Source organism: Morone saxatilis, unplaced genomic scaffold, assembly GCF_004916995.1.
Source record: "Morone saxatilis isolate NCDOM2014 unplaced genomic scaffold, NCSU_SB_2.0 Contig17, whole genome shotgun sequence".
Classification (NCBI taxonomy): Eukaryota; Metazoa; Chordata; class Actinopteri; family Moronidae; genus Morone; species Morone saxatilis.
Window position 1 is genome coordinate 8,589,465 of NW_023339729.1, and position 13,669 is coordinate 8,603,133.

At 41.7% G+C, this 13,669-nt stretch overlaps 2 protein-coding genes and 1 long non-coding RNA gene across 3 annotated transcripts in view; all 3 read left to right on the forward strand.

Annotated features, from left to right (window-relative positions):
- Positions 1 to 4,453, forward strand: part of pi4k2a (phosphatidylinositol 4-kinase type 2 alpha) — a 5,534-nt gene extending 1,081 nt beyond the window's left edge. The window contains exons 2-9 of the mRNA XM_035659820.1: positions 1,196 to 1,396; positions 1,488 to 1,619; positions 1,895 to 2,048; positions 2,140 to 2,201; positions 2,302 to 2,401; positions 2,606 to 2,739; positions 2,943 to 3,002; positions 3,188 to 4,453. Coding sequence (XP_035515713.1) covers positions 1,196 to 1,396; positions 1,488 to 1,619; positions 1,895 to 2,048; positions 2,140 to 2,201; positions 2,302 to 2,401; positions 2,606 to 2,739; positions 2,943 to 3,002; positions 3,188 to 3,349 — 1,005 coding nt within the window. The 3' untranslated portion in view covers positions 3,350 to 4,453. The remainder of the gene's footprint in view (positions 1 to 1,195; positions 1,397 to 1,487; positions 1,620 to 1,894; positions 2,049 to 2,139; positions 2,202 to 2,301; positions 2,402 to 2,605; positions 2,740 to 2,942; positions 3,003 to 3,187) is intronic.
- Positions 4,454 to 9,991: 5,538 nt separating this feature from the next.
- Positions 9,992 to 10,581, forward strand: LOC118326758. Its single transcript, XR_004796656.1, has 2 exons — positions 9,992 to 10,238; positions 10,365 to 10,581. It is a non-coding gene; the product is annotated as an uncharacterized LOC118326758 (long non-coding RNA).
- Positions 10,582 to 10,664: 83 nt separating this feature from the next.
- LOC118326757 (zinc finger protein with KRAB and SCAN domains 3-like) overlaps positions 10,665 to 13,669 on the forward strand; it is a gene marked incomplete in the record, with an annotated part of 8,956 nt that continues 5,951 nt past the window's right edge. Inside the window, 3 exon segments of the mRNA XM_035659821.1 lie at positions 10,665 to 11,345; positions 12,023 to 12,349; positions 13,286 to 13,669. Of these exon segments, the coding sequence (XP_035515714.1) occupies positions 10,802 to 11,345; positions 12,023 to 12,349; positions 13,286 to 13,669 (1,255 nt within the window).

Here is a 13,669-nt window from a genome sequence, read left to right on the forward strand (position 1 = left end):
GATCCCGTGTTGTTCCAGTGAGAGTTGGTCTGAGATTAACGCCGGAACTCTTCTGTCTCCCCCCCCCTCCCTCCCTCCCTCACCCTGTAACACTTTCAATCAGAAACATACAGACAACTTTATAAAATGAGCTGGCTTACACCAAAGCTGTATAAATGTTGCATGTGCTTCTTGAATTAACTTTTTGACCCGGTTGCTCAGCTCCCCCTGAAATGCTTTTATTATCAATGTGACTGCGGCTGTGCTGGCAGGTGTTCATCTCAGCTCATTGTGCTGCGGCAGGTAGTCAGTAAACGTCCATCTCTGACCAGCTGTCAACAAAAACAACACAGTCACAGATTAGATACTCGTCCCCCATTTTTTTTTTTACAAAGTCTTGAATATCTAATCAAACAGAAGACGCTGAGCACACATGTCTGCATGTGTGCTCAGCACTTGTAATCACTTTATTTAAATACGTGTTTTAGAGCATTTCTTTCAATTTCTCACCGTTCACAACACCTCCTGACTTTCTCTAATCATGCCAGTTTATTGACAGTAAACTTTGATCAGTACTGCTGGAGCCATCCAGCAGAAGTCTTGAGCAACACAGTGATACAGTCTTCCAACTGTGCCTCTATCTACACTGTTGTGTTCAGTCCATGTTATAAAAAAAGGAAGTGTGTCTTTGGATTTACTGAAAGCTTACAAAACAGAGTATTTTAGGCTGAGTGTGTAAGTTTTTTATTCAATGACCCACTCGTCTTACTTCTTACTGTAGTTAGTCACCAGTGTGCTTAGTAGTCATGTGCTAGCTCTCTGTGAGCAAATAATTCTCTTCAGTGACCAAGTTTCATGTTGTAATCGGTGTGAGTGTGTGTGTGTGTGTGTGTGTGTGTGTGTTAGCGTAATGCAACATGTGATTTTCTATAACTTAGAAATGACACTGCACCCATAATTTATCTTTTGCTTGTAGTTTAACTTTTCACAAACAACTTAAGTCAGTTACAGTGGATTTTAAGTTTTACTGTATAACAAATGTCATTTTAAAACACTCCTGCAGCATATTCCACTTTTCCACTTTGAATTTAATTGTCTCATACAGAAGGGAAAGTTTCCTTTCTTTTCCATTCCTGAATGTATTTCCTTTTCGGAACCTCTCTGTCTGCTCTCTCTTCCCCAACTTTCACTTTCTCCACTCTACCTCCCTCCACAGAAAATCATCGGCGTGTTTAAACCTAAGAATGAAGAGCCCTATGGTCAGCTGAACCCAAAGTGGACTAAGTGGCTCCAGAAGCTGTGTTGTCCCTGCTGTTTTGGCCGCGACTGTCTGGTCCTGAACCAGGGTTACCTCTCTGAGGCTGGGGCCAGCCTGGTCGATCAGAAACTGGAGCTCAACATCGTTCCCAGGACCAAGGTACAAACACGCACGCTGCTGCCTCCGCATTACAAAAGCAGCAAACTATTTGGCAAATGCCCCCTCCCTTAAACAATCTTTTGCACTCTAGGTTGTGTACCTGGCGAGTGAAACATTCAACTACAGTGCCATAGACAGGGTGAAGTCTCGAGGAAAGAGGCTAGCCCTGGAGAAGGTGCCTAAAGTGGGCCAGCGCTTCCACAGGATTGGACTGCCACCCAAGGTCTAAAAGTTATTATGTGTTTATAATTCATTTCTGACATAAAATTTCATTTTTAGCTGCAAAAATAAATACACAAATATGCTGTGACAATGACAACAATACAAAAAAGCAACAGTTAAAAGACAATTTCATTACAAGATCCATTTTGATTCTGGGGCTTTCAATCCAAAAAAAGTCATTTTAGGGGGTTTTAGGGGGCATTACAGTGTAAAAAATCAGATCCTAACCTCCAGAGAATCCAGTGTCTAACAGAAAGACCTCGACTCTTCGACCAGGTTGGTTCCTTCCAGCTCTTTGTTGATGGATACAAGGATGCAGATTTCTGGCTGCGGAGGTTCGAAGCAGAGCCTTTGCCCGAAAACACCAACCGTCAGCTCCAGCTGCAGTTTGAGCGGCTTGTAGTCCTCGATTACATCATCAGGAATACAGGCATGTAGTCACACTGCTCGGCACAAACTGCATTACTCTGGTTTGAGTAGGAGTTTTGAATTAGAGTCATTTTGCTTTGGTATTTTTCTAGACAGGGGAAATGATAACTGGTTGCTGAAGTATGACTGTCCCATGGACCCTGTTGGGAATAGGGTGAGGACACACAGACACAGTGTTGACATTAATGTTTTTTTAAATGCTGATCCCAATGGTGGAATATGTCTTTAATTGATACCTATATCTATCTCCATAGGACACAGACTGGGTGGTAGTAAAGGATCCTATCATCAAGCTGGCAGCTATAGACAACGGCCTCGCCTTCCCCCTCAAACACCCTGATTCCTGGAGAGCCTGTAAGCACCAACACGGATACTTCAATCACTGCTCTGCTGATATTTCTATTTTATTACTCTTCTTTTTGTCCCTTTTTGATTGCAAATGTTTCTTTAAAGATTTCCCCCAAAACATGCTAAAATGGATCAGCTATTGCATCGCTGTAGTATTAGACAAATAGTGTACATAATCATTAAGACACAGTTTTGTTGTTCAATCATCAGACCCGTTCTACTGGGCGTGGCTTTCCCAGGCCAAAGTTCCTTTCTCCCAGGAAATCAGAGAGCTGGTCATGCCCAAACTCTCCGACCCAAATTTCATCAAAGACCTGGAAGAGGACTTGTATGAATTATTCAAGGTAAGGAGGGATTCAGATTCAGTGTTCAGTGTCATTTCAGAATGACGTGGTAATTATGTAAGCAAGTGGAATGTGAGAATGTGGATGAGAAACGGATGCAGGAAATAAATAAGGGGACATGTGAGATGGAGAGAAAGGAGACTCAGTTCTGTGGCTGTGAACATTATGTATAACATCTGTTTATTTTCTGCTGTGCCTCACAGAAAGACCCTGGTTTCGACAGAGGACAGTTTCACAAACAAGTAGCCGTAATGAGGGGGCAGGTGAGGTTTTTTTCCTCTCTAAACAGACTCACAGAAAGAGAGAGTTTCTACCACTTCTTTTTTAGCAGTTTGATATGCAACTAACTGAGCCTCTATGGCCCAATCTCTTTGCTTTAAGGCATAAATTCACCTACCTAAGTGTTTTTATTTTAACATGTTTTTTCTTTCTCTTCTTTTATCCCAAGATCCTGAACCTGTGTCAAGCCCTGAAGGATGGTAAAACACCCCTGCAGTTAGTCCAGATGCCACCAGTAATCGTAGAAACAGCCAGAGCACCTCAGAGAGCCAACAGTGAGTCCTACACACAGAGTTTCCAGAGCAGAAGACCCTTCTTCACCTGGTGGTAGGAGCGACTCCACGAAGAGGAAGAGGAGGAACAGCAGGAAGCCGGAGCGAGGAAAGGGAGTGAGGAGTGTCGATGCACGGATGGAAGACGGGACAGAATGTGAGAGCACAGGTTTTCTGTTCTGGAAATGGAACTAGTCATCACCCTCCCCTCCCCTCCTCTTTATGGATATTTTGGTTAAAAAGAGTGAGTGGGCGTAGAGATATGAGGCCAAAAGAGGAAGAATTTCATAACATATCTTCCCTATCTGCCTCTGTGCCTTGTGTGGATGTCAAAGAAGAATTAACGCCTAAATGATGAAGATTCTGTACCTTCCCTGTGAGAGAAGAAGTTTTTCATGTCAGACTTTTCTTTTGGACTCCTGGGTGCACGCAATGTTTGCTCACACACATGCACACCGGTCAGAAGCCTCTCGTGCTTTGATTTTGGAAGAGAGGTGTTGCATTCCATGTTTTGTTTTTGTCTTCATACCTCTCTGCCTTTTAACATTGACCTGCATATTCCCTCCCATGCATTTAAGAGCCCTGGGCTGGTGAAAGCAGTGGTGCCACTACTAAAGATTGGCATGTAATTTTTTTTAATAAATAGGAGAAGTGTTCATGGTGGTTAAGTCTTGAAGATTTTTAGGAACTGGGCACTCAATTGTGTGTACGTCACACAGTGAACACAAGCCCTGTGAACTGGTTTCACAGTTACTCACTGCTCCTCCTAACTGTTCAGATTAGGATCTGTAAGTCATCTGGGGTGATGTTGGAAAGCAGAGGCACTCTTGGTTAAAGAAACAAACTCTTTGTTAAGCTTATGACTGGCTCGCCTAATTTTTCTTCTATCACTGATGAGTTAAATCATTGGTGAAGAGAACCAAATTATCTCGTCTGCAAGCAGGCAGAGGGGGGGTTGGTGAGTCCCAGTCCACAAGCTCCTGCTTGTCTCGGCCATGTCGGTTTCTGTTAATTTTCTGGCTCGTGGGGTGGACCTGGGTAAACGACAAAGTAACTTCCTGCTGTACTGAACTGACATGAAATGTATTGTGACAATGCACTGTATAATTTGTATGTAATATTTAATGATAGATTATAATTAAAACATATTCCATTAATACAAATGAGTTGTGTGTTTGTGAATGAGAGGTTTACACACACACACATGAAAAATTCACCCAGACCTCCCGTGCTTTACTGTATTCTGATCAACACTGGCTATAATTATAAATGCAGGTAATTTAACATTTTTATAGTCCAACAATAATATGCTCATGCTCGGTCAAATCATGATTTTAAATGAGTGTTCCTGCTTCATGTACTTGTCATGAAAACCCACAACATCCGAAGCTAGATATGTACTTAAGTGCTCTTAAAAAACAATAAATGTAATACATTGTTACAATATCCTCCCCCATTCACCATGATAATATATCGTGTGTTCTCTGGCAAATGAAACTGTCCAGCTGATGCCTTTCTCTGGTGTGCCTTTAAAAAAAAATGCATTGTCATGTCCAGTTTATTGATAGAGCACATTTAAAAACAACAAACACTGACATGTGCTTTACAAAGAGAGAAAGAAAATAAAACACTGAAATGATCAAATAAATATACAGAGATAGGGTAGAAGTAAATAAATAAAAGCATAGAATATTTTGATAAAATAATTGGACAAACAACAAAATAAAATATAAACAAATAAAAACCAGAGTGTGATTGGTTATTTCTAATACAGCGCGTCCTTCCAAACCATCCTGTATTTCAGGACTTGAGCTGCATTACATCTGCAACCACTGTGTATCGTTCCAGTCTGTTTTTAGTGGAGGATGCGGTGAAGGTAGCGTTCAGAGTGTCTGGCACACTCCTGTCTCGCCACATCCAACCTCCATGAGGAGGGTTTGAAGGGATTTTGGTTCTCTAAGATGTCTTCCTCAGTCGCTGGCAGCAATTCTCCTGGACTGGGCGATGTGTCCGCCTGCTCATCCTCAACAGTGCAGCCAGATGATGAGTCCTGAATCCTGGAAGAGAAGTAACTCTGGATTAGCTGAACAGGCCTGCTGTGCATATTATAATTTGAGCACCTTAGACTACCTAACAATACTTTCCCACATAAAAATGCTGTTGTGGACCTGTTAAATGTGAGGTCTGGTTGTGTAAATTACAAACCGTTGACCTAATAAACATCAAACATGCACAGAACTAATTGTTATCCTGAGGTTATTTGTGTTGACATTAGCACAAAGTCGCAAATGTTTCTTTACAACCATAATTCCCCTAATGTGGGCATGGCTGTGGGAGAGCCAGATTTCTTCTTGTTAACTTTCACACGCATTTGCTGCCACCTTTGACCTTTGCCATTATTTTGCTCCAAATGAAATACACTTTTTAAAATAGAATTATGTTTTTATTTTAATTGTATATGAATATTTTTGACATCATGTCGAAGGCAAGAAGGAGGAGGGGGATGGAGGGCAAGTTAGACAAAACCTTACTATATAACAGAGCACAGACATTATGCTGCAGTAGTAAAGTTGGTGGCACTAAGAGTCTACAGCCACTCCAGCAGCTTTGAGGCTGTTTATATGGGCACAATGGTGCTTTGAGCTAAATGCTAAACATCAACGTGCTAACATGCTCACGTTTACGTTAAAGTGCTGATGTTGTGCAGGTATAATGTTAGCCATGTTCACCATCTTAGAGTGTCTGCATTTTTTTGTTTTGCAGGTATTTGTACTGTGGGGGATATTTAAAAAAAAGTCTGCACCAAATTTCATTGTAATCCACCCAATATTTATTGAGATATTTCAAACCTGTGGTCATACTGCTAGCTTGGTTAAAAAAAATTGTTGCATTTCACCATTTTTACACCGCCCCTGTAGACTCACACCACCATTTTACCATTCTGTGGCACTTCATTTACTCCTGCAACAAATCTAATTTTGTCTCAGTGAGGAATGTCGAAAGCAAAGCATGACAGTTTGTGTGTGTGTGTGTGTGAGAGAGAGACGGTGTGTGTGTGTGTGTAGTGGTATGCAGAGAGAGGAGGACACAGTCTTGTGAGGTCATGCTAAGTTTGTTAGGCACATGACAATTTATACATTGCATTTCAAGACAGAGAGAGAGTCTAGACTAAAGTATCTTGAACATTTAGAAGGTCAGATCATTGTTTATACCATCGTTAGAAGACAGTAGACAGATTAGGATCGTCCTCGTGCTCCTAATGGTTTTTGCATGAATCGACCGTGTTGAGTCTCATTACAAGGTTGTCAAATACCAAAGCCGGGAATGAAACTCAGCAATCAATTATCTTCAAGACGCCAAACCAAAGTGTCTTTGTATCTTTCTCGGCTCTGACTGTTTGTTTTGTTTCAGGCCCGGTGGATTCTTGCACATGCCATTAGGAGCACTAGGAGGAGCCAGAGGAACCCTGATTATCTGTCTCATGTACTACAGTCAGGATATAATGAAAGTTTCAGCAAATATGTCCATTTTTATAAAAAGTTACCTACTGCAGCTTTAACTCCTCAGCTACATATCACTTTTTATATCCTTTCTTTCCTTTTCTGCTGGCCTCTTGTCACTTACCTGAGATATCCTGATGCTTTGAGCCACTTGTGATCTCTGTGTCCTTCAACTCTGATGCCCGCTTTATTCCTTGCTCTGACTCGGAGCCCCACCAAGGCCTGGGCCAGCCCTGCCTCGTCCTCTCTCTCCTCCCCTTCCTCCTCCTTCGCCTCCTCTGCTCCCTCCACATCTGCATCCATCCCTCGCCAGACCAGCTTCGCCCGATGTTCTGCATCTCTGTCCCCTGCTGTTCGGAACAGCCTGTGCAGCTGGTGAAGGTTGACCCCTGAAAAGATGTTGGAGCATCCTGGCTTCCTGCTGCGTCGATTGGAAAATGTCCACTGCACAGGCAGACCATCCTCAGAGGAGGTGGACACTGGTGCCTCTGCCATGTAGAGAGGGTGGAGGGCAGTATCAAGGGGGAAGGTAAGATAAGCTGAGAAGGGGGAGAAAGGAAAGAGACCAAATTGATCAAAAAAAGAGCTAAAAGAAAAAAGCTCAATGCTCCAGTCAGTAGATACATTTCCATGGCTGCAGCCAAAAACCCTAATTACTTCAGCCACCCCTTCCTGTGTGAAGTCTTATCTTATCTTATAGGTCTTAAGTGTTTAGGGAGAGGTAACACACATGCATGTGAACACACTGGTGTATTGCAATTAAGGATAATTTTCATTATCAATTAAACTGCTATTTTCTTGATTAATCGTTTGAGCCTTAAAATGTGAGAAAACGTAAAATGTAAATGTAAAATGTAAAAAAACATCACCATTTTCCAAATCTCAAGTTGACATAATCAAAGTGCTTGCAGGGTCAGGGTCCGACCAGTAGCCACAAACTCAAAGAATATTTCAATCTAATATCATTGTGGACAAAGACAACCACAACATATTCACATTTGAGAAGCTGAAAAAGATTTTTTGAATTTTTTCTTTAAACAGATTGCAGATGATTTTCTGTCCATTCAATCGACTGACATATCCAAACCTGATGATGCTCATTTTTTAAATTCAGTTTAAGTGTCCTAGCTTTCTGTATCGATAAATTCGACCACACATATCCTTCTGACAGGATGGTTTGAGCCGTTAACTCAGCTATTTCATGACAAACTTACATTTTGGAGATATACGTTTTAACTAGACAATATACAAAGAGAAGGGAACCAGAGAGTTGCTCTGTGATTTAATCTAAGTTTGTTGTCTACCTATTCCTACAAGTGACAGGCTATTATTGGGATAAATAACATTGTGCTTAGTATGTTTTTGTTGGTATTTTTCAGTTTTTATGTCATACTGAAATAGCAAATAGCACCTTGCTCTCTTGTAACTGTCAATTAACATCTGCATTAACTAAATCAGCTCCCTAAAAAGTATCCTAGCTGTCTTGCAAGAAATAGGCTATAGGCTAAGTTTAGTTTACAGTACAGGTAAAAACCTTCAAATAATTTTTAAACACTGGTATAGTGTGTAGTAAAATGAGAGTGCTTACCTTCCCCTCTGCAGTTTGAATGAGACAAACTCATCTGCACCACCGGCAAACAGGCAACCAGATTATCTAACCAGCCTCCAGTCTACAACCTTCACACCAGCTAATGCTGAGCCGACCCACTTCCGACCTGGCACGTCAGTAGCGTGAGGCCTCAGGCGAACTTAAAGGAATAATCAAAGAGTAATCCATGAATGACGTCAGTGCTGAGGTGCTTACCTGAAAACAAAGAGCCCCAAAAAACAGTTCCACATAACAAACAAGCAGAGGCCAAGACAGACACCTGCTATTTAAAACAGTCTGGTTCCTAAACAGTTTCCTTAGCCTATAGTGTTTCATATTTAAGTATGTTAATCTGCAAACCAGTTGGTGCAAAGTAAGTACTAACTGTGTTAAAAGTATTTCCTTTGAATTGTAGTGGAGTAGGACTATAAAGTTAAAATAAAATAATTTGAAACTCTCAACAAGTTACTACACTGCATCAGGTGTTATTTAACAACATACTGTGTGTCTGACATTGTATCAATGGGAATTAACTTTATTATCCCAAATGCAGATTGGTTTGCAGTATGGCCACACACTGCAAACCAACCCTCTCTTCAATTCTATTTAAAGATCCAGTGTGTAACATTTAGGATCTATTGGCAGAAATGGAATATAATATTTACAGCTATATTCCCATTAGTGCACCATTAGTGCACCACTAAATGCCAGTAAATCATACACACTGGACCTTTAACTCTTCAACTGGATACCTGAATTGTTTAATTCACTGCCCGTCTTCATGTCTGTATCTAACAGTGCTTATAAAGGAGATTAATGGAGATATAGCTCTCCTACTGGGTGTGCTATTTAACCATCCGGCTCAGTGTTAGTCAAACTGAACCTTGCTGCTGATACCCAGTGCCTGTTGCCTGCATTGCATCACATCTTATACTGGCAGCTTTTTGTATATTTCTGTTTAACTAGCCTAGATTGATGATGAAGAATATATTTAATCTATATAACAAGTAGCCACCAGGTGGCACAATTTTAAAGATCAGTGTGTTACATATTTGAGATATTCAGACTGAAGCCTGAATGTAGTTTATTAACATAGAGGTAATATATATATATATATATTCTATCTATATATAGAGAATATATTTGTGTTCATTTGTATTATTATAATTTAAATAGGTGTGAAAAGAGTGAATCTTTATAAAATCCATTTGACCCCCTTTTAAAAACAGTCCATGACATTGTGGATATGAACTATATGAACGATGCACCATAACAACACAGTGTTATGCTTCTGGGGAGGTTTGACCTATGTGATGCAACTTCGTCAGTCAGTAGCCTACTTTAAAATTCATAAACAACACAATACTTTAAAAAAGCACTGAAACAATCAACAGTTTTAATAATCAATGAATGAAACACTGCGGTCGGCCAACATGTGACATATTATTTGACATTATCTGGACTAAAGTAATGTATGACATCATTAACGAGATACTAGAAACTATCTTAAATAACTGCTGATGAGAAGAACTGTCACACAGAACTTCACACATGGACGCTGACCTTATAAAAATCTCATTTGTTTTTTCCTACAGCGCCTGAAGGCAGCCCAATTACAATCAGACCAATTAGCAGGTGGACAGCTGCTTTAAAGCGCGCGGACCCTACCGACCCACCCAACGTCTCTCGCGGTGGTTTCTCCAGTCTCGAGCCTTTTTTCTTTCCAAGCCCAACATGTGTGTGCTGTCGGTCGGACTGCTGAGGGCCCCACGGGCTCTTGCTCCCAGGACGGGTGTACTGATTCAACAGCGAGCAGGTTATATCAATGGCAAACCACCTAAAGATAACATTGGTCCAGCGGTGAGTTCACAAGCGTTACGTTTTCTCTGCCATTTTGCCCTGTAGCTGTAGTCTAGACTCTAAAATGTTCGTTACAGCTGGTTTCTGATTGAATTTAATGACAGTAACATGTTAAATGCTCTACAGCAAACTGCCTTCGTGCTGGCTGTGATGAGTCTGGCCATCCTCGGACCTTCCGGTTGGATACTTTCCCACTTGGAGCATTATAAAAGCCGTGAATGATGGACGAGGCCCTGAAGAACCGCTGACACTTGTTAAAGACAGCATGCCTGCTGTTAAATCTGCCTTTTGAACCCTTTCAGACGTTTTGCTAACATAATAAACTTGAGTTTGTTCTCTCTTACTTTGTCAGTCTCTATTTCTTTAATAACTGCTGCAGTTCCGTTTTACACCACCAGGTGTCAGGAGCTGTCGGCGGAAGTGAAACCTCTGGATTTGCCATATAAACAGGCTGTGGCGCTACAAGGAATCCATAGCTAGGGAATCCTGTTGTCTGTAGCGAGTTATTATTTATTTTTTCTTAACCGAATCATTGCACATATTTAAGTGCCTTTGAATGCACCATGAAGCCGCAACTGATCGGGACCAAAAAGCGTCCGCCTGCCTTAAAACCATCCGGAGCCGAGGCTGTGCAGTCCCTGCAAGAGGAGCTTGTTGCAGCAATACATGGAGCATTTGAAGTGGCCGTGGAGATCGCAGTTCACGAGGTGACCAAGCTATTAGGTCAGGCGACAGGAGACGTCTATGAGGAGATGCGAAGGGAGAACGAGTCCCTGAAACAAAGACTGCAGAGAGCCGAAGCTCTGCTGGACTCTGCGCGCAGGGAGGAAAGAGAAGGCAGCTCTCCTCTTCCTTCAGAGCAGCCCCGCGATGGCTCCAACCACACACACCGGCCGCACCACCTTAAATACACTCAAATAAGCCCAAATCCAGAAGTGGGGGTCAGAGGTGATACTCCCCCTGCAGGTCAGCGCCGTGTAGAGCAGCCTCATAAACAGGAAGAGCAGACATCGGGCGATGATGTGATGACACAGCATGTCAGTGATGCTGCTCCAGACCCAGAGGAAAGTAGTGGATTTGCTGTTGCTTGTGATGCCTTGGCTATAGGTTTGTAGCAGTTGTTGTATTCTGTTGTATCACTTTCCTACCATGTAAAGTAGAATATAATGAAATCATGTAATGTGGGACATAAAGTTTTAAATCTTACTTCATATGAATTACATGACATCTTAGTGATGTGCTGCTAATATTTAAACAGCCCAAGGTGTAAGACTTTGTCCTGTTTTACCTGAAGATGTCATCAATGTCCATCCCCTGCTCATCATTTCTAGAAATATAGCAGAGATTCATATTTTAGGTGCCTCTCTCTGTAATCTACCAATGAGTGTTAAAGTATAGTGACACACTTGCTAGTTGCTATTTCGTGTGTAACGAAGATGGCTGAAATGCAAACACGGGTTTACTTTGTTAATTTATTTTCAGTATATAGAAGGTCATATAATGGATGCTTGTGCAGGTCAGCCGTCAACATTGAAATCCATAACAAAAATTCACTACACACTAAAAACCCTGTAAATGTGCATTTTATGTTGACTCCTCGTGTTCACTTTAAAGGCACCCACTGAAAATGTGCTGAAGTATTTGTTATTTGTGAGGGTGTAAACTAGACCATTTAAAGAATATACATATTTTCCTATGTTCCAGTTTCAGTGAAAAATACAGAAAAATGAAAATGTTTAGTGTTGCCTTGCTCCCTGCACGTACCCTGTGATCTTCTGTTACAGAAGTCAGTGAAGAGATGTCTCGTGTGTGTGTGATGATGGTAGAAAACATTGACCAGCCTTGTCGAGACCTGGCAGCTCAAGCCCGCGACTCACCACTGCTTCCCTGTGGGGATGACAGTTTGGAGCAGGTTACCGTGAAGCAGGAGAAGCCGGAAGAGGACAGAAATGGTTCAGCCTGCTGTTTAGATTCCATCAAAGTGGAGGATTTTAGCCCCGAGTGTATGTCAGCAGTCCAGTCCAAAATGCTAGAGGAGTGGAAACCAGAATTGCTGGATATTTTGAGCCAAGACTCAAACAGTCCTCTGTCCTCCACCATGTTGGCTCACGGTAAGAAGGGAAACCATGGGTGAAAGAAACAAAATGCCCATTTTATACCATCAGACTCAGCAGCCTTAACCAGACTGGGGTTAATTATAATTCTTTTAACTACATTTGAAATATGAAATAAAAGATATGCATGCTATTGTTGAATTGTGTTAAATGTCCATCCAAACCAATTCAGACCATATGTAATCAGCCACTTTGTGTCATGTGTGACAGTCAAACGTCATGTGTTCAAGTGCTGGCGCCACAGTTCTGCAAATTTCTCTTTCAAATTAGACTGCAATGTATTCTCATAACATTTTGAATGCTGTCATGCTCAAATCATTTAAAAAAATACGCTTTAGATATATTGAGTGTCAATATATTTGCTGTTTATTCTTGTCTTCATGTTAAAGATTTTCTGCCTAGAAAAAATTGGGATCTACATCATCCGTTTTAATGAAATTATAGGGTAACTTTATATATTTTGAAATTTCAACCTGGACCTCATTTCCCCTTTTTTCTTTTTTTTTTTTTTGGTGTTGTGTCGGTACAACAAGTTTTGATTTTGGGTTAGTATTGCGTGAGAGCGCTGCACCCAGGGGCCACAAAACGGGCTACAACGTAATCCTTATGGGAAATAATTCGGTCGTGTTGTCACACACTTATAATAACAATCTGAGCCAATCACTAGCAAAAAAAAAAAGCTTTTTTAATGGACACAGTTTGACGGTGTGCAATTGTCACAAGGCTTCCATTGTAGACTTACATTATAGTCACTCAATACTAGATTAAATTCAAAATTTGTTGTCCCCCACAAGTTACTTTGACACAGTTACATGGGAAAATAAGGTCCAGGTTGGAAAACACCAAAGTTACCCTTTAAGATGAAAAAGTTTTCAAATTTTCCTTCACATCCACACGGGATTTTGACGTGACTTTTTTTTTTCTTTTCTACAGCTCATCCTCCAAACCTGACCACCGACCTCCCTCCACCCACAGATCTGCCGTCCATCTCCTCAGAGTTCCCGAACATCTTCCAGCTGGAAGAACCAGCTCCCATCTCAGAAGCCCCTCCACAGGTTTATGGAGTCCATGTACGGCCCAGCCGCAACCTCCTCTACACCTGCAAGTCCTGTGGTCAGACGTTCCAGCTGCCCAGCCTGCTGCGGCGGCACTACGGACAGTGCCAGCAGAAGCTCCAGCAGTGTTGTCAGCAGCAGGTAGAGGGAAGCAGGAGGACCAGACTGCAGCTGTTCCCGCCGGGATGCAGCCCGTTCCGCTGCACGGTCTGCAACCGAGAGTTCAACCGCATGGAGAACCTCAAGACTCACCTTCGCATCC